A 21,383-nucleotide genomic window follows, 5' to 3' on the forward strand; every position below is an offset into this window, starting at 1 on the left:
GATAGTCTCAATGGGTTTTGTGCGTGTGTGTGTTTTCTTTTTTGTTGTTGTTTTTAATTTATACTGTTCTGTCCAGTAAATCATCTGTAGTAATCTCTCACAGGAAGATTAAGCATCCCCTCATTGACTATGATTTTTCCCCAACCAGGAACAAATTGCCTGATAGGTGGGTGGGTCTTGACTTGAACCTGTTCAAGCTGAGAAAGACCTAAAATTCCTATTTCTGTCTTTCTCTGCAAATGGTCTGAAGTTCAAACTTACATAAAAGCAACATCCTGTTCTAGAGGGACGAAGAGGTGGGAGAGTCTGGGCCCTTTCAAAGAATGCTTAGCTACTTCTGGATGACGTGGTTGGTGGTGTCTGCTGTGACCCTGTTTTGGGAACACGTTCTCAGGTCTGGATGCTTGCCTGTCAATAGCATTTTTGTGCTGTCTTGTCTGTGAGGCTTTTGGACTTTGCCCTTTGTGAATTGCCTGTTTCGGGACTCCAAATTCTATTCTGAGGTTGCAGGTGCCTCTGTTCTTTAGATACAGAACTTGGGCTTTTTTTCTTTTCACGTTGTCCAGTTCAGATAACATGGGAAATGAGCCTTTAATTAAGTTTTCGTTTAAGTTATAGGGGAAGGTCATTGATTTAAAGCCAAGGAAGTAGCAACACCAGTACTTAATAAGCAGCCGACTGTATGCTTTTATTAAGCCTGTGATTCCTGTAATCAACAAAAAGTTGTAAGTGGTTTGTAACCAGTACAGGCAGTGGTTACAGCACCTCTCAAGAGCAGGAATTACTTTGGAGATTCCAGTCCTTGACACCCAGGGTAGGTAACTAGGTAGTACTGCGAGCAATGTGTTCCTTATTGGACCGAGTGTTTATTATTTGCTGAATCCATAATGAAGTCAGCAGTTCACTAGTTAGTTTTATTTAGTCTTAGAAAGTTTCACAGCTAGTCTGTGTTTCTTAGGGTTTCCAGTGCCAGTAGGGTCAATAACTTTCAAAGTACTTTTCTGTTATCTTCCATTTCAAATCAGACATTAGAAACCCTTTTGCTCTTTGGTTCATGAGACCTATCTCAAGACCTGGAGGGCAAGATCTCAGGTTCATAGCAACCACTTTCCAAGACAGTTTTCAGCTTTCTTGCCTTCTCAGTCTCTCATTGTGTGAATGCATCTTACGCAACCTTCCTCTCCTTTCTCTTTTAGGCAGAAAGGGGTACCAGCAATATTTCTGTAGTGATTGAAGTCAGGGAAAGTTCTCATCAGTAAAGACCAGTAGCTCAAAGAATAACAGAAGTAGAAGTCTCTGAAACCTATTAATTGAAATCAGGGCTGCATGTCACATTTTTGAGCGCACTGTGCAAACGCATTGCTCCTGTTGGAGTTTTTGATACAGATGAGCCAAACACTTCAAGAGGACTTGAGAAGCAGTTGGCACTAAGTGGTGATGTTGTGGGCCAGCATTCTAACAACCAAATGGCTGTCAAAGCTCAGAGAACATGATAACAATCAAAAGGTAATTTTATCTGATCTTAAACTTCTCTTGTAGCATGATTGTCTGTGATGCCTAACATACTGTTACTGAACTTAGGTGAATTTTAGGATCTGTGCATAAACACTGCCTATGTATGACTTTAGGCTGCCCAATCAAATGTTTCTGCAAGCCACTAAAAGCCTCTTTGTGATACGTACATGGTTTGTACGGTACCCTTTTGTCCTGTGAACTTGGGTGAGATATAGCTTGGAGATGAAGCAGATCAAGAAGACAATCCTCCAGCTTCTGATGTTCACATTTCTGTTAGCTTTGCTCAAGCAGTGTGTGTGAAGGTCAGCAGGACAAAAACTTTTATCCAGAGTTGCGATGTCCTCTTTCTCTAGCCACCTCTATTGCTAGATATACCTGAACTGATGAAGCACCTTCTGCTCTCACTGTGTTATGAGGAACATGGGGCAAGACACCTTTGTGAATCAGGTTACACTTCAGGAAAAAATTATATTTATTTATTTATTTATTTCCCCCCCCCCCCAGAGGCTTCTGCTTAGAGCTGTCAACTTCAAGTCAAATGATCTATAAATAGCCCTTTCTTGTTGCTTCTTCCCCTCAAAGCTGTCTGCGTAAGGGAAAGGGGGTCCTGTGGTCTTGTTCTCTGTATTGGGTGGCTGTACTGCTCACAGTCATAGTGGTCACCCAAAGGCCGGCTTCTTCCTGGCAGACTCTAGATTAGGCCAGTTTGCTGGGCTTTCCAAGTACCACCAAAATGAGTGAGGTCTTGGCTTCAGCAGAAGGCAGTAGAGTTGCAGGTTAGAGCCATTCCTGCTTGTATACATCATGTCAAATCCAGTAAATGGAGAAAAAAAGTAGAAAAGCACCACTTAAAGCACAGGTACAGAATGATGAGGCAATAACATGTCACATTCTGGTGGAGCTAGCATGCCTGCACAGCTACAGGGGACCAGCAGTAGGCCCACAGTGCTGGCTAGTTGTCAGCTCGCTTGAACAGTCTTCTCTAAAATGCAGAAGGATGGGAAATGCAGGATACCATCAGCCACTCTGCCCTTGGATGCCTCAGAGGGTCAGCAAGCTGAAACAGGGAAGTCTTTGGGTGCTAAAGAAAATCAGACCGACTATTGCCAGGTCCATTTTGAAGTAACTCTCTGTGAAGTAGAAGCAATGACATCTTATGTATAAACTAAATGCTGGATCTTTAGTTTTCAAATTTTGACAGGTCATAAATTGTGTTTAGTTTTATACTTTCAACTTCAGAGTAAGGTATAATCAGGTTTAGCATTCTCTACTTAAACTGGGATGAACTATCTGACCTGTATGATCTCAGTTCTGTTAAGCACTTGGACAAGTACAATAAGGTTTGGAAATCAAGGTCAAAGTTGATCAGATGCAAAAAGGTGATTCTTCCAACAAATTCTTGCAATTTATGCATAGCTCTGAAGGTGCAGAGTGATTATCAAAATCAATTTTGATTAAAAAAAAAAAAAAAAAAAGCAACTGTTTCATAGGTATAGTTATTCTGTCAAAGAAATTTTGTTGTGACTTTGAGTTCTTGCTGCTGAGTGATACTCTGTTTCAAAAATAAATTCAAAGGTTCTTGTTTAATCACTAATAATCCAGGATTACAGAAGGTCCTGGTATTTTTTTTTCTTTTTCCATTTTAAAATAGTAACAGGTCTGCTTTAATTAGAAAGGCTCTAATGCAGATTAAGGCATTAGGCAAACTAGAAATCCTCCCATCTCTCAGTGAAATTATGAGAGTGCTAGGAGAACCACTTAGATAATCAAGACGACAGGATATTTCATTATGCCACATGCAGCTAGTCGAAGTACAATAAATATTCAAAACTCCAAATCATGAACATTTGAGGCTTAGTAGGTAGTCAAATAGCCTATGATTTAGGTAGCAGATCTTGCAGATCTTCAGCTGAATAAACCTGATGAAGCTAATGATGTGAACAAAAGTTTGACAGATTAGAAACCTAGCACCAGCAGCCCACATATAATAGCTCAGTAAGATTTATTTCTCCTTTATTGTATGCAGCACCAGTCAAGGTGGTGATCTAATTGGATAGAGCCTAGGGAGGAGTGAAATAAACCACAAGGAATGAACACTAAGAAAACACAATGTGATTCCCTTCAAAAGAAAAAAAGTAATGATGACAGTAATGCCCCATTCATCTGTGAGACAAACAAATCATATGAAAAGGGAATTAAAATTCCATGTACTTTCTGTCCAATGTGATAACATATTACTGGATAAAAATGATTAGTTGTTTTTTTTTTTTTTTTTTTTTCTTAATGAAGAATTCCAGTTTTCAAATCTCATTGGACTGTGTAAACCTCAAAGGATTTTCTGCTCAGTAGCCCAGAATTTGCAGTTTTATTATAGCCATTTAGTCAACCAGGCTTTTATTTCACATTGATTGTTTCCTTGGAAAATTTTTTGGTCTTTGTGAGAGTTTTGAGATGGAAGATGTCAAAGGGATGTTGCACACAATAATTTTTGTATATATATATACACACATATATATATAATTAGCTTACGGTATTAATATAAAAAGTAGGTAGCTGCATCTAATGATTTTTTTTTGAGTAATCTGAACCATCTGCCTCTAGATATTAAGGAGTTCACTCTTTAATCCAGATTATGGCTGACAAACTGGTGTTGGCATTCACGTTTCACTAGTGCTGTGCCCTTGAAGAGCCGCTGTGGCTGTAGAAACTCTCTTATGACTGTCAGTTTTGAAAACATTTTTTTGTTTGGCTTGGCTTTTTCTTGTAGCTTTTTTTTTTTTTTCTTGAGGAGAGGATGGCCTTCCTAATGAAAAGTATGTTGAGCAACCAGGTAAAGAATTTGGGACTTGGAGGTGGAGGGGAAGAAAACAAGGAAGAAAGCACTCCTTCCGACCCAGCAGCCGCTGCAGGAATGACCAGAGAGGAGTATGAGGAATATCAAAAGCAAGTGGTTGAGGAGAAGTGAGTACCTGATCCTTATTACCAGTATGGGGCTGATTCTTTGTGACTTTGTGCAGGTAAAAATAACCCAAGAAGAAGACAGACATTCCTAGGGTTAGGGCTTCAAACATATATATATATATATTTTTTTTTTTAGCAGAAAAGTCTTTTTTGGAGAAGCTTTCCAAAAAAAAACTTCACCAACTGTAAATGATAAACTATTGTATTCCTCCTTCTCCCCCCTCATCCTACAACTCTTTCCTACACTCTCCTGCTCTCACCACAGCTTGATGTGTTGGATTAATTGGAGTTGCCTTATATATAACACTTTTTTCACATGTACAAAGGTGGTTATATTGTAGTAGTTGATTTTAAAATCCATATGATTTGCTCTCCTAGAACTCCATGTGTAGTACACTTTACATGTATAGTTCTTTCTTGGTCCATGTTTATCATGGCAGACACAGAAAAAGTAATGAGTGCTATGTAAAACAGCTAATATCTATCTAGACATAAGTTTTAAGATGGTTATTTCTTCTAGTTGCATTTTTAGTTACTTTTCCTAAAATCTACTTGAATAAAGCAGAACTTTTCAGATGATTAAATGTCATGAATGTAATTTTTTTTTTTCCTGTAGTTATAATCTTCACCCCTTGTTATGTTCCAATATCAAAACAGAAGTAAAATAAAGGACTTTTAGTGTAAGTCAAATCATGCATAATTTATAATTGCTTTCTTTATAAGAAAACAATTGACTTTTAAATCTCAGGTGCATCTGTTCTTCTAATGATCAATTACATAATGGTTGTGTAAATCCTTCACGTAAGATGATTATAGGTGAAAGGCTAATGACTGACGGAATTTGAGGTATCCAGGTCTGTATTTAGCAGCAGCTGTTTCAATCATAAAACCTTGAGTGGGTAATACTCACTTTTGAATAAAATGCAGAATGTTTTGCTATGTCTTTTTGTCACAGGATATTTGAAAGAGACAGAGTCAAACCAGGATTCCTGGAATGGGAAGAATGCAGGAAAAACTATTATTTGTATGAAGTTTTCAAGTGTGGCATGTCTGTTACATACAGAAATGTATTGAGGAGTCACTGCAGGAGCACTTCTGAAAGTACAATTTGGAACTACAGTAGGAACATCTGCAGTACTTTCAGACAGAAGATGTGGCTGAGGATAGCACATGCTGTGTGGTTATGTAAATGTGTGTCAGAAATGTTCGGCACAGGCAGAACATCTGCTCAAGGGCTGTCTGGATTTTACCCAGCTTTCAGCTGTACAGAGTGGAGGTCAGGGATGTAAAGTGCCTTGCTGGAGTCATACTCAGGCACCTTGATACATGACTGTCCTGTCTTTTTTTGTTGTTGTTTGTTTTGTTGTTGTTGTTTTGTTTTGTTTTGTTTTGTGACTAACCCACAAAAATTCAAGGACTGCTGTTTCTCAGCAAAGTGTGTGATATGCAGAGACAAACAGCTGGCTTGTGCCAGCAGTTTCCAGCATGGTTCCAGAGTTTGTCTCCAGCACCACAAGAGTTTAAAAGCAAGAGGGGGGGGGGGCACCAGTTTGTGCTGTACATCAGCTCCTGGCTGTCATGCAACAACCCCTATATCTGTTTCCTGTAGCCACAAATCTTCACGTTCCTGGGAATAACTAAATCCTCCAGAACAACAGGGTGTAAGATCAGGGCCCAGGCAACGGTGGAAGATTGCCAAGTCTTCCTGTGATGCCAGGACAAGTGAAAAGCTCAGATCTACCTAAATAGAAAATCCCCTCCTTCCCCCGAGCCTCACAGAGCACCCAAAGGGATCTGTAACATCGCAGGGAGCACTACCCTGTGGGAACATATCCCAACACCAGCCTGGGCCAGTAAGGGCTCCTGTGGAGAAGGAATGGGCAGGAGAAGAGGAAGGTTGAGAAAGAAGGCAAAAATGTGCAGGAAGTGCAAAAAAAAAAACCTTTTCCCAATCATCCCATCTATTACTGGATGAAAGAAGTTTAAGATGGCTTGCAGTTGATGTGAACTAGTTCTTTTAAAAAATGAGAGAGAGGAAGAGTGATGCAAAAACTCTTTTGTGGAAGCAGAGGAAAGGTAATATTTCATTCCAACGTGACAAATTTTCAACATGATAAAATATCTATACTGGAACAAAACAATTTTGCCTGAGAATTTCTATGAAGCTTCTTCTGAAAAAAACAAAAAACAAAAAACAAAAAAAAACAAAAAAAAAAAAAAAAAAAAAAAGAAAAAAAGAAAAAAAAGAAAAAAAAAAAACTGGGAAGGTGAATGATATCAAATATTACCAGAAATCATCTTTGACAACACACATTTTGAAATAAATATCTAAGTAATCTAACAAAGAATTTTTATGAAGAATCTTTGAATTGAATTAAAGCATTTTATAAAATCACAGGCAAAAGAAGCACTTTTCCACAGAGAGAAGCTGTGGAATTAGTTGTTATAGGATGCTCTGGAGCAATAAATGATTAAGAAAAGACTGGGAAAATTTACAGATGACAAAAGCCATCCAAAGCTATTGAAGATGATGTAGGGCCAATTTCCAGCTCCAGCAGTCCCTAAACTAATGAATTTAGGAAGCTGGACGGTTATGATACAGGATGCCTATCCTGCTCTTAAATTCTGTCTTTGTCTGCCACTGTCCACTGTTGTAGACAGGACTCTAGGATAGGTGAACTTTTTGGTCTGACCTAGAAAAAACACTCTACCATGGGTTTCCAAGCTAGAAGAATGTCCTGCTTGCAGAACAGGAACATTGCCATCACTGTAAGTGCACCTGGTGGGATAAACAAGGAACAAGCATACATTTTCTGCTTTGTGTATTAGAATTGCTACAGTGAGCGATAACAGCCTGTACTGACACAAACTCCAGACAAGCAGTATTTCATTCTTCATAGTACTTAAGAGAGGTGCACTGAGAGCAAGCTTGGGATTCAGGAATTTGAGCCCCTGAGCATCACTTTGTTGTTATCACTCTTTTTGTGCCTGTGAGCAAGTTACATGACTTCAGGAATAACTTCTGCCATTGTAACAGACAGTATTTCATCAGTATCTTGAAGAAACTTTTTTTTTTTCCTTTTTTATTTTTTTTTATTATCCTTTCTGATTTCCAGGATGGAAAGAGATGCAGCCTTTGCACAGAAAAAGGCAGAGAGAGCCTGTCTGAGGGTTCATCTGAGAGAAAAGTACAGACTCCCTAAGGTAAGCCTGTAGTTTGTGACTTCACCTACCTCAGTGGCTGTTTTTAGAGCAGACAGCGCCCGTGCAGAACTCTGAAAGCAGCCAACTGCCTTCGTTAGCAAGATCCTTGCTGCAGCTCAGTACAGAAGCCAAGGTGGCCACAGCTATGGATTTTCCTAGTGGCTGCTGGTTTTAGACCCCTTTTTTCCTGCTCAGTAGATGAATTAAATGGAAAGATTCTTGTAGTAATCTCTGTAATGTCAGATCTGAAATAGGAGACCGGGCAAGCTGGACATCTGGTCTGACTGAGCCTTGCAGCTAGTACATATGTTCTTAAATCAGCAACATACACCAGTTAAATAAAAAAATATATATAATAATAAACCAGAAAGTAAATAAGCAAAACTACTGAAAACTCTTCTACAAGCTGTACACTCGAACTCTCCAAACTTCTGAGTGCTCATTTGTATTATCGTCTTTCAAGTAGGGCAAACAGTCCATTCTTTTTTTCTTTAGTGCTGCTTTTCCTTATTGCTGCCTTATTTTGCAAAGTATTCCCAGAAAACAAAACAAAACAAAACAAATATATAGAGATAGATATCAGAAGCTGCAAACAACTGAAATCTGGAGGTTTGTTAAAAGCAGGAAGCAGCCGTGATAACTTCTGGGTCGTGGCAGAAAGCCCAGGTGGCAATTTAAGTTGCGAACAGTCAGTCAGTCTCTTCTGTGGGAGTGAATCAGAGGAATTTTCTCCACTCAGGGTTGTCAGAGGAGGTTGTTACACCATGCACAGTACTCCAGGGCCACGGGGTATTTACCCAAGAGTTGTAAAGGACTTTCAGATTATGAATGGCCACACTTACCGAGGTACTCTGTCTGCCATTGAATCTCAGAAGGTGGCAAATGTGAACATGTTTTCAAAAAAAAAAAAAAAAAAAAGGCTCCATAAGATATAGATGGGAAAATAAATCAGTAACTGAGTTATTTAAAGGAAATGTGGGGAAAACGGGGAAAACTACCAAAGATAGCTAACAGATATATGGACAAAAATCATGTGATGGGAAGAAGAGTAAAAAGACCTTTGTATCAGACAGCCCAACCTTTCAAATTGATCACCATGCTCTGATGAGATGACTAATTATAAAGGTGAAAATGATTAGTTTTAGATTAAAAAAAATATATATATACACCTTTGGTCAAATTCCTTCCCCAGAGGCTCTTTGAAAAAAACAAACTGTGGTGGAACAGGAAGGAAGGTCCATGAAGTACTAAATATTCAAAAGCTAGGAGAAAAAGGACAGTAATGATGAGTCCTCACAATGGAGAGGGTAAGCAATAAGATTTTGCGAAAAATCTGAGCTGTTTAACATATTCAGTAATTAGCTGGGGGAGTTCAATGTACAGAAGTGTTAAGGGTGTTGAAATTAAAACTTGCTTAAGCAGTTACAGGAAACGATAATGATAGTGAGTGAATGGGCAGTGAAACGCTGCATGAGGTGCACTGCAAGAGTAGTGAAAGAAGAAGAAAAACCCGCCCTATCTCTGTGTGTTATACCCGCCCTATCTCTGTGTGTTATGGATGGGTGGTTTCAAATGAACTGCTACCAGTCAAGAAAGAGATCTCAAAGTCATTGCAAATGAGTCACAGAAAACATCAGAGGAGTCCTCACTGGTGTCCAAGGGAAAATAGAAATTTCAAGAATCATTAGGAAAGGGATAGACACCAAAATCAGAAAACATTATTAGGTTACATTAGCAGTCTTTAACAATTTGAAACTGGAATGCAGTTTTAATCACTCTGTCTCAAAATGATAGGAGAACAACAAAAGCAATCTGCAGTTTCGAATGGCCTTGGCACAAGCATCGGTTAAACGTGCCTGTGAGGGGATGCAATGGAGATGTGTCAATTCGTGACCACTGTAAAGGAAGTAAATAGAGAACAATAATACACTATTTCTAAACAGCAGATGAAATCAAAAGTATTCCACAGAAAGTTTCAATCACTAGTGGAAGCCTGAGTGCTGATGTTAGGTTAGATACCTGTATTCTTACAGTTGTTCATAGTTGTTAGATTAGATGAATCCCATCCCTGTGCCCTAAGCTCTGACTTTTGTTGTCTAAATTCCTTTGAATATACAGTGAAAATATGAAATACCCCCCCCCCGTTGTTTTTTTTTTTTTTTTTTTTTTTTTTCCCCAAAGGACAAGGAACATAGTTTTCCAATTCATGCAATATCTCCCTGTCATCCTGAAGCATTTAATGGTGCTCTACTCAAACATCTGTAAAGTTGAAGTTACATTTAGTTCCCATTCATTTTGAAGATGTAACTGAAGACTCATGTGTGCAAATTACTACCATGCACTTAGGGACTCCCTAAAATTTGAGACTGTTCTCTGGGCCACAGAATTGAAAGCCTATGAGTTAGTTCAACCAAGTGTTTTTTGGCATGTGGGTGTTGTCCATTAGTTATGCTTTTCCATTTTATCCAGAGTACGCTGCACTGTTTGCTCCAACACAGAGAAAATAACTCGGGATTCTGTGCTTTGACAGATTGTTTTTATGTTTATTTCATAGGCTTCTTCAACAGGCAGGAAAGCAGTAGTATGGAACAGTGTTTGCTCAGAACTGCTACTGCCAAGAAATGTTAGTGTTTTTGAAAATTTAATTTATATCCCCCAAGGAAGCATTTTCTTCTTAGCAGTTTTGGAGCTTGCTTATATTACTGCTACTTGCCTGCCAGCTCCGAGTCGTTACTGTTTATTTTCTGGTCAGTATTTCTCATTGTTTTTCTGGTTAATTAAAATGGAGGAAGGTGAAGAATCCATCATATGTACACTTAGCTGCTAAAAAAATTAGCACTTGATGCAATACAGCCACTCAGGGACTCTGTCATCAATGGAAAGAGATGAGCACGAAACCTCATCTAGCCAAACCTCCAGATAGGTGTTTAAGGTGGAGTTGGCTCACCTCCCAGTGATGCATGCCTCCCACAGAAGGGGTCACATTGCTACGTTAGACTAGCTGAAGTTAGGCGAGAAGCATTCCACCCCTAATCCATAAAACACTGGTTCTTATACTCTGCTTTAGCTGGAATTAGCAGAACAATCCCATCTTTCACTCTATGCTCACAAACTTGAGCTTGAATCTGAATTTTGTGAGACGCTGGGGTGTCCCAAATTTCTGGGTTCATTGCCAGCTTGGTTTTAAGAGGAGAGATCAGGTTGTGATCTCAAGTCTTACTGACAGGACAGTGAAGAGCAGAAGATTTGAATGGCTTTGCAACTTTTGGCCTTGTTTATCAGGCACTGTAGAGCACTGCAGTGAGGAAATCAATGCACCAAAAGGCTTCGATGTCTCCTGGAGAACAAGGAAGTTTGTCTTTGCTTGAATCAATGCTGTCTTAAGCAGTGTTATAAATAGTTCCCAGAGACTGTGTAGTTTGGACTCTTACAAGGAGGGAGAAGAATATTTGTGTCTTGAGCTTACTGAATTTCTCTACTATGCACATGCATAACATTTATTCATTCTATGCTCTGGTTTCTCATCTATGGTTCAGCCTAGCAAGCACTGCGGCTCTGCATGAGGTGCCCATGACACAGCTTCTCCAGCTGCTGTTGTTGGCCTGGCAGATTTACTGGGTGAAGGGGGGAAGCTCAGGAAGCACTCCCTTCCCTGGGTTCGTCCTGACACAAACAGCAGTGGCTGCACTCCTGCAGCCTGCTGCCCTGCAGGCAGCCTTCCCTCTGCTGACCCCAGGCTGTGCCTCTCCCTGGGCTCGGGCCTGTGCAGTGGCACTGAGTAAAGGTCACTTCTGGAAGGGCTTTGCAGACTCAAGTTTGTGTAGCCTCCTTATTCCCCTATTGTGAAAAAGTCATGTCAGTTCTCCCAGGAATTACTGAGCCTGAGCACTAGTGGTTTATATGCTATTAAACTGCTCTTAGCCTGGTTACTCTTTCAATGCTTGCAAAGGATTTCTTAAGAGATTTATTCTTCCAGCTTCCTTAAGATGTGCTTCAGGTACAGTTATGTGAAATACAACTTCAGTGACTTACTGAAATTTTGTCATTTGAGCAAACGCTTCCTGAAAATGCCTCCTGGCTGTTGCCTGGATTTCCTTTTTTGCTTTTACCTTCACAAATATTGTTACGACCTTGTGATCTGTGTGGTCTCTGTGTTGTTTTTTTTTTTTTTTTTTTTTTTTGCCTCTCCTGCAGTCAGCAGATTTTGGAGCTTGCTGGTCCGTCAGTCACATGAAGATATGGATTTCTCTGTGTTTTGGTGGCCCTTGTCATGTCACTCAGCTTCCAAATGGGATGAACTCAGTTGTGTTTAACTAAAGTCCTATGTTCTTGCTCTGTGATGCATAACTGCAAAGGTATTCAGGTGATAAACTCCAAGGAATTTCAAGAAAATTAAGAACCCATATTCTTCATTGATTTTGAGCCCAGGTAGATAGAATTTTTCTTATTATACCAGTGTAATTACAATATTCTAGCAGTAAGTAGCCCACATTTTCCAGCCCTTTCTGTTCTGGGATGAGATATTTAATTGGGATGATGGCCCTGGTCAAGGTTGAGAACTACCCATGAAACTTCTCCGTTTCTATATTAATTAAGCAGTAGCAATGGGATTAATTATGAACAGGAAGTCCAACACACTCAAAATATTCTCCACTAATAAACTATTAATACCCCAGGGTATTTCATTTGTGATTGCTCAGGGTTGCCATCACAGAGGTCACGTAACAGCAGGGAACACTGAGTCACCCCAAGGCTAGTGGTGACCCAACTTAAAGAAAAGCTGAAAGAAAAACCTTCCCAGGAGCTGCCGAGTCCTGCAATTTTAACTTTGTCAAAGCAGAAGCATTGCAAAGTGCTTGTGCAAGGCTGAAGCTTCAATAATGTCTTCTGATGTCTACCAGAGTAAAGTGTTTTACTGAAGTGAGGAAGAAAAATGCAAGGTTGCATGGCTACAGACCTAGAGCACTGTGTTCAGCACTGGGGTCCCCAGCACATGGATGTATTCGAGTGAGTCAGAGGAGGCCACAAAGATGATCAAGGACTGGAGCCCCTCTCCTATGCAGACAGGCCAAGAGAGTTGGGGTCGTTCAGCCTGGAGAAGAGAAGCCTCCGGGGAGACCTTACAGTGGCCTTCCAGTACTTAAAGGGGGCCACAGGGAAGTTGGGGAGGGACTCCTTGTCAGGGGTGTAGGGATAGGACAAGGGGGAATGGCTTTAAACTGAAAGAGGGGAGATTTAGATTAGATATAAGCAGTCCTTACTGCAGTTTTGGCCTCAGCTTGCTAGCCCCTCAGACACATTACCTGGCCTGATCCCTGTACTGGGATCAAAGTCAAATGTAACTGAGTAATTTTAAAAACTATCCTAGAGTGTGTAAGGAATAAAATTAAATAGGTATGCGTTTTCTGTGGAAAGCACAACTAAATACTAAAACGTTTGCAACCATCTCTGATGTACTGTTTAAAGAATTACCTACTAAAACATCAGAAATGCCAGAACTAAAGGATTTAGCAGTGAAACAATTACAAATTAGGAAACAAATCAGGAAACCTAGGCTCAGAAAGTGATTATATAATGTAAACACCAGTTATAAATAATGTATTTCTTCTATGAGGTGGTAGATGCTGTGTCTAACCCTGAGCTGTCGAAGGCCCTCTAGTGCCATTTTCATAAAACTACATCACTCTTATGTGAAATCACAATTATTTGCTTGAACCTAAAGGCAAACTTTGCAATTTGGTTGAAAAATGAATGAATCTTGTGACTTAGATAAAATCACACCATTTGTATTTAACCAGTCTGGCAGGCCTCATTCATAATCTGAGGTGAAAAATATTTTTTTTTCTCTAGCTTTTAAAAACTTGTCTTTTTGCAACCAAAACCAACCAACCAACCAACCAAACAAACAAAAAACAAACAAACGATTAAAAAAAAAAATCAGGGGAAAATATTCTGTGGAGAAAGCCTCGCCTAAGCTACTTCCACTCACCCTTCCCTCCAAATGTATAAATGTTGAACAAAGCTTTCATACGTAAATTTACAATGAATACAGTATTACATAAAAACTCATTTCAGATCAACAAACTCTCTGTAAGGGCATTGGGCTTTTAAAATTATCTGAAGACATTTTGTCATTTTCAAAAATGGAGGACTTCTGCCACGCCTATTGCTTCTCATATAAGTGACCCCTTTAAATCAAAGTATGATTGGCCTTCTGCAGGTTGCTCCCAAGGCCACACGCTTACTTGTACTTGTACTTGTACTTACACTTTACTCTTTTTCACTGCCCAGAGGTCTTGGTATTATGGCTGAGTGTCCCTTTAAATAGACATACATGTCTGCACTGTGTAGTCTGATGTTTCCAGCAGGTACCAGACCTGCGTACCTCCTACAGACTGCACAGACCGTCTGCAGGCCATCGGACCAGCCTGGGCTGAGCCAAAGCCACTGAGCGCCTCAGCTCAGTCGTGCAGTCCTGATGAGGCAGTCAGACAGACAGACAGACTGTGCATGCTGCCTGCACACAGCACAGGGCCCGAGGAACGTGCAGGATACATGCTGTGTGAATAAAGCTGATTTTTTGTTTCTGCAGGGAATGTGCTAGGGAGCAGTAGGCAGCTGCTCACAGCTATAGCCTGGCGTCGGAAAGTCTAGCCAAACATAACTCATCTTCAGAGTCCCTCTGAACAGAATGTCCAGCCAGAAGAGAAAGAGATATGCCTGGAGAAATGTGCATATATGTTAGCTCTGTGCATGACCAGTGTCATACATGGGATATAAGGAGCATCCTCCATGCTATTCTGTATTAATCAGCTGCAATATACCATTTGTTCTGGGCTGCAGGTACTCAGCAGAATGACAAGAACAGAAAGAGGAAAAAAATATCCTGGGGGTGAGTTTAATTACTGAAAGATTAATTATGCAAAACAGGGAAGTACAAGATTTTAAGTGGTTGATTGGATTGTTGGCCTAAATCTCTAGACATTAGTCTAGATAGTGGACATGTAGTAAAATCACACTAGATCATTTGTTATGCTTTGTTTTCCTTTTTGGAAGCATGTGCTGAGACAGCTACTGAACAGCTTTTCCCCACATCCTCTTCACACTCCGTAAGGCCCTAAAAAATGCTTCTTTCAAAGGCTTAAGCATAACCACATACCCAGCTCTCGCATAAAAGCCAGCGGAGCAAGGTGTCTGTGGTTTTGGAAGTCTCCCATCTGCAGTGCTCTCTCCAGTTCTGGGAGGGTGATAAGGTCTCTGCAGCTGCCCCTGGCTGACCTCCTACCAGTGCGCTGCTGCCTCATCATGCCCAGGGCATGCAGCAGTGGCCTGCCCCGTCTCCAGCAGGATTTGTCTGTGGTACACACTAAGCATAGCTTCAGTAACAAGAGGACCTGCCTCTCAGGTAGGACAGGAGCTCTAAGCCAGCAAAGAATTTATTAAGCATATACTTTGCTTCTCTGATTTTCAGTGGTTTCAAGTAATTTAGCAGGACATGCTTTTCTTTTCAATTTTTTTTTTTCTACTTATAGAAAATACTTCTACATTTATTGCATGAAGGTCTCCTTTCTTTTCACCACCATTTATGAAAACAGGAAAAAAAAAGAAAGATATTATTACATACATAGCGTATGTCCCTGAAAAAAAAATAATAAATCAATTCTATGACACAAAATTATGCCAGCAAAATGCTCTCAGACTTGTGATAACGTAGACCAGCTACATTAGTTATTCTGAAAATTGCAAGTCATATCAGGTAGCGCATTAAGGGATAGAAACTCTGAATATTGCCAGTATCATTCACTAGCACACATTGCAAATGAAAGCATGAAACTCAGAACTAAGCAGGGCCCCCTTTTCAGTTCAAAATCTAAAACTCCATGCTATCTGGGACACATTTATAAGAGAAAGCAGTCCCTTAATGAACCTAATCCTATTAACAGAATTGTCAACTTAGGTTTGTCATCAGAAAGATGTTTTTAGCCGTGAGACATTTAGTCTGTGGACAACTTTTGCCTCTGCAGAGTACTCAGTGCATCACCTCCATACAAAACAAAGTGCATTTTTACCACTTGTTTGAACATCCATTTTGAACATTCATGCCAGCTGATTTCATTCCACTTGCTTTCTTGTAAACTGCTTTCTACACACACAGCAGGGCAGGGTCACCTTAGCATAAATCTGGTATCTAAGATAGGGTGAAAAGAGATGTTCCACCATATGCTATGTTTTGCAAGCTAGTGATTTGATCTCATCTAGTTTAGTTTTGTTTAGAGGAAGGCTTTCATCTAAAATACTAGTAGTGTGGGACTAGACTGGGCAACTCCACTAACTATGGAACTTGAGAAACTTCATTTCCAGAATCAGGAAAGATTCAGTAATTACAAGTAAGTGCAATAGAGAAGATCAGGCAAGAAAAGAAGATGGTCCTGGTGAGTTTGTGTTTGTGGGAACACAAATTACTTTCAGCATCCTTGTATTTGAAATTTGGAAATCGCACTATCCCCTCTGTGTTTTTCCTGAAGAGCTGTGTTTATGGTCAGAGGAGTGTCATCCAAAAATGTATATGCTAAAACCTCGCTAATGCATAGTGATGCAAGTAATAATGTGTGTTTAAACAAACAAACAAACAAACAAACAAAAAACAAACAAACAACGAACCAACCAACCAAAAAACACTACCCAACAAAAAACCCTTTTATTCACTTCTTGCCTTCTACTTCATCCTGCCCGGTGCCCCTACCTGTGGTCCCAGCATGGCCATGGACATGGCACAGGAGAGGCTCGCGGGGAGAGGCCAGGTCAGCACCATGATGCTGCATCGCTCGTGGCGGCTCTTGCTTGCAGGTCAAGTTGTCGGTGAGCTCTGGTTCTGTACACAGCTGGTGCACTGCAGGGGACAAGAGACAGGATCAGGTCTGGGTTCTCCTATCTACGGGACTCTGTGTATAGGCACAGGTAAATTTTATGGCAGGAAGATAACCAAAAGGAAAATTACGTGTCGCTTAGTGATGCTGGAAAACAGTTTGGCTCCACTGGGGATTAGTCAGTAAGCTTTCATCACTTTTTCTTACAGACTTGGTAAAAATAGACAGCCTGTTTTCTGCTTACAGCTGCCTGCCACATTTGTACAGAGAACTCAGAGCTGGATCGCTCCTGTAACAAAATGGATCTGGCTGAGTCTGATCCATTGACCCGCATTACTGCACCAGGTGCATAATCGGGGTCAAAGAACACTCCCAGGCACTCAGGCTCCAGCATCTGTGCTGCTGAATTGTCAGAATAGTGTCTGTCCCAGTTTTGGCCTGGGCACTCTCCCAGGCAGTTCCCAGGGCTGGTTTGGGAGCTGGGACAGGCATTCCCAACAGGGAGTTAGATGGGACCACCCTGTTTTGTAGGGCAAAAAAGCTCAATAGCATAGCCGTGGGTTGTTGCAGGCCAGCTGGCCTTGGGGCAAGAGACCAGCACGAGGTATATTTAATTTGCTAGGAATAGATGTTGTTTCTGTGTTCTCAGAGACCCTAAAAGGGTGGCTGAGCACTTGCAGAGACATGGAGACTATGGGGATAGGAGAGCTAATTCACGAGGAGACAGACGATCCAGCCTGCTGTAGGTTTACTAAGGGAAGGGGGGCTTTCTGTGTGGCTTTGTCAGAGACCCCCTAACCTGTCCTATCCACTAGCACTGCCTATCTGGATGCTGTCTGTGGTCCAAGATGGGTGTATTCTGATGCAGGGTAGTGCCTCCATCACTACTGGAGCCGTACCTGGCTTTGAGCAAGGTACAGTCCCCACCTGTGTGCATGTTGGGGCAGCAGGGAGCTGCAGACCCTGCTTGCACTCTGATCCCAAGCTGCTGCCTGCAACTAACAGACATAATTGTGCATTTCCAGCACCGCATTCCTGCTCTGGGCTTCTGAAAGTGTGTGCTTGGAGCTGCATGCTCACTGTGTACGCAGATGCTTGCAGCAGCATTTACCTGACTTTAAGAACATTCTTTGGGAAAACTGTCTCATCTCTTCTTGTGAGAAAGCAAAGCTTGTTTCCACCAGGCTTAAAAACAAACAACAACAAAACAACCTCCCTCCCCCCCCCAACACTGGGTAAAATCAGGTATTTAAGGTAACATTTCCATTTAAACAACAAAGGAACAGAACCAGATCTGACAACTTTTAGAAGAAAAAAGAAGAGGCAATGTGCATCTTGCTGGCTTCTTTGCTTGCTGTTGAGCAACGCTCCTGTGTTGGAGCTCGTATTGACTCTACTCAAGGCCAGGCTATATATCAAGAGGATAAAAGCAGGTGGAATTTCAGTGACTTTGACAGAATTTTGCTGCTTTCAACCACATCTGGATACATTCATCTTTGGTCAGAGATCACTTTGAAACCCCAAACTGTGCCATGCATCACATCTCAGACTTCAGCAGGACAGGGGACATTGCTGCAAAAACATGCCAAACAGTAATTCAACTTGCCAACATTGCCTTCATGTGCATTATATGGCCATTTCTCCACAAAATATATGCTAGCATGCAGTGATGATAAATTATAAGTAGTTCTAAAGGAAAGAAAACGTGTCATCGGCTGCTTAGGAAGACTTCTTCAGTAAGTAGCCCAGTATCTTTTTATCATCCTGTACTGTGATGTGGGAGAATTTCAGAAGGAAAACTCCTCTGATAGCTATTGCTTGTGGATTAAAAGCTTAAATTGTTGCTCCTGCTACACAATCAATAAAGAACACTTCTGCTGATTGGGATATTGTTACTAGCTCCCACAGATTTGATGGCAGCAAACCATATTCAACAGGGTCAAGAGATCTCCTTACTCATTTTAGCTACATGATTGAGTAGCATCAATCATGATAAACCTCTCTGTATTTTTCAGAAGAAATGGGGGAAATCAGATTAACGGGAAGTATAGTTATTACAAGCATAATGCTGTGCAAGTAAATGTAACAGTAAATAGTGGCTATGCAGTCAAGCATACCAGCCTGCTTGTTCTTGCAAAAGCCTGAAACTACACAGCCATTGCTCATATACATCCTTCCATTCACCCTTGCATTCATTCATTCATGCAAACCCAAGACCCCTCTCACTCTCAAAAACACCTCCTGCTGACAGCATTGCTACTTATTCATATCAGGCCTTTGCTGCTGTCATGCTTCATTTTGGAGATGTAATGAAGCATTAATGCTTATCTTTGATGTGTGAACTGTGTCAAAATATCCTGTTCTTCTGTGCTCAGGATCCATCAGAATCCACAACAAAATGTGAACAAAATCGCCATTGTTTGAAAAATTGACATAGCCCCACTGATAGAGTGTTTCAACAGGCGGGCAGGAAGCAAGTGTACCTAGTGCCTACTGCATCTCAGCCCTTTTAATTGCTTAACCAGTTCCTTCTCTTGTCTCTTTTTGCTTTCTCAGATGTGCACCAAACCTCCATCCTTGCTTTTGTTAAGTCCTCCTATTATCCCACTTACCAGCACTACAGCGTTGCTCTGATTATGTGCCAGGCATCCCTTGCTCTTCGTCATGACTTGGAGTGCCAACCAAAGGCCTAGATAAGATTTAGACATGGTCTGGTGAAGATGGAGACCTTTTTTCCAGTAATTCTAAGTTTTCTTACACTGTGTGACCTTTGTATTGTGCGAAGTTCTAAGTAGAAGATACTTCATATTAAACACTCAAACTGGGCAGGCTCCTTCTACAGTTCACTGAAAACCCAGAAAGACCTCAGTTGTGTCAGAAATCCTATTTGCATTAATGCAGCTTTCTTCATGCCCCTCTGCCAATGCAAAGGGTCTTAAAAGGGGAAGGTCATTTACTGTCCCTTCCCATTGCTAGAACAGCGAGCTGCTACAGGGACTTGGCATTGGCATGGCCAAGACGGGAACTGCAGGGCCTGTGTCAAACCTTGCTGAAACCAGTTTTTGATAATCACCAGATCTCATCTCTCTCTTACTCTCTCTCGATTGCAACTGCTGCAGGCCATTTTCCAGTCTATTCTCCTGAGCATGTCTAGGTATTAAAATGGCAGGTATCCCGATGAAATGCTCTCTGTTTTAATATAAAATTTTGTACAGTTTGAGCATTATCGTTTTTTTTTTTTTTTTTTTTTTAATTATTGTTATTTAATTGCTGCCTAACAGAAAGTATATGGAACACAAAAGTAATAGCAACCTTCCAGGTTGAAACTGCAGAACAGGAGTAGAAAAGAAGTTTCACAACTAGTGTGACTTCAGTGAAACTGAAGTATTGAACAAAGTGCTGCTGATATACTTGTGGGTTTGTGGTAGACCTTAGCAGAGTGAGTTTTTTGCAGACCAAGTTGCATACATGTGTATAGAGCACCTGATTTGGGAGGGGCGGGGAGGGGGGCTGCTATTCGTTATGTAACTGTAGGCGATAGTTAGGCATTGCATGATAGTGGTCGATAATTCAGTGCTGGGGCAGAAGAATCTATTCATGGCAGCCCTGTTGCTACAACATGTTTCAATGCAAATATCTAAACGGTGAATTTACTTGCTGATCCATTCCCTAATACAAAAGGTAGAAAGCAGTAAAGCTGATCAAATAAAGCCCTGTGGCTATTAGGCTTGCATTATAAATAGGACCTATTTTTACTTTAAGCAAAATATATGTCATTTAGCAGCTCAGATTCACACTGTTTTTAACTGCCATTTATTTTACCTTCCCAGCTGTAATGAAAACAAAAAAGTAGTCTATCAGGCAAATGCCATACTTATTTTCATATAATGAAACGGATGGAGGATTAACAGCAATCTGTCAATAGCCTGAAAAGAAATGGCAGAAAAAGTGAGTTTGCTTTCTATATTAGGTCAGAGGAGCTAACACCTACCATGATATTCCAGTGGCCAGTTTCTAGGAAGTTGACCTCCGTCACTCAGCACCTGCATATATCTGACTCTGGGGCAGCTTCCAGCAGGCCACTGGAATACCAGTGGTTTTCTTCCTGATCTTGGCTTGGGTTCTACAAACTGACACACCGCCTACTTTTACCTGAAAGCATTACAGATTCACAGCTACAGCTATCCTGGCATGCACATGGAGCACAAAGTAGCCTCTTATTTAAAAGTGTAGTATCTTAATTTGCCTGTATACATACATACATACATATATATAAGAAAAATTGCAAAACCCAAAGCATCCAGTCCTGAAGGGAAGGGTAATCAAGATGCAGCACAAAACTTGTGCATGCTGGCAGCAGAGCCTGGGCTGTTCACCTTCCTTCTCAAGGAGGTAACTGCAGTGGGACAGCCGCATGCCTCATGGAAAGACTAGCCTAGTGGTGAGCACCCTAACAAGGTGTGCCAGGTACTGCTGCCCTGTGGGCAGGACCCACACCAACCAAACCAAACAAACGAACAAAAAAGAGGCTCTTTAGGTCCTGGGGAAGCAGAAATACTCTCATGTACTGCTTTTATTTTGTTTTGTATCAGAGTGAATTGGATGAGAATCAAATACAGATGGCTGGAGATGATGTGGGTTTGCCAGAAGACCTTCAGAAGATGGTGGCAGAAGATCAGGTAGAAGAAGAGGACAAGGACTCTATCCTGGGACAGTTGCAGAATATTCAGAATATGGACATGGATGCGATCAAAGAAAAGGCACAAGCCACCTTCACTGAAATGAAACAGGCTGCTGAGCAGAAGTGTTCTGTGATGTAGAAGAGGCACTGCTATC

General features: G+C 40.9%; 1 protein-coding gene across 1 annotated transcript; it reads left to right on the forward strand.

Annotated features, from left to right (window-relative positions):
• Positions 1–4,309: 4,309 nt before the first annotated feature.
• Positions 4,310–21,383, forward strand: LOC311426557 (complexin-4; the record flags this gene model as incomplete). Its single annotated transcript, XM_084502981.1, has 3 exons — positions 4,310–4,476; positions 7,593–7,680; positions 21,140–21,383. 3 exons carry the CDS (start codon positions 4,310–4,312, stop codon positions 21,365–21,367), a joined length of 483 nt encoding a protein of 160 aa, XP_084359107.1. The 3' UTR covers positions 21,368–21,383.

The sequence above is a fragment of the Aythya ferina genome (genome assembly GCF_964211825.1).
Source record: "Aythya ferina genome assembly, chromosome: W".
NCBI classification, from domain to species: domain Eukaryota; kingdom Metazoa; phylum Chordata; class Aves; order Anseriformes; family Anatidae; genus Aythya; species Aythya ferina.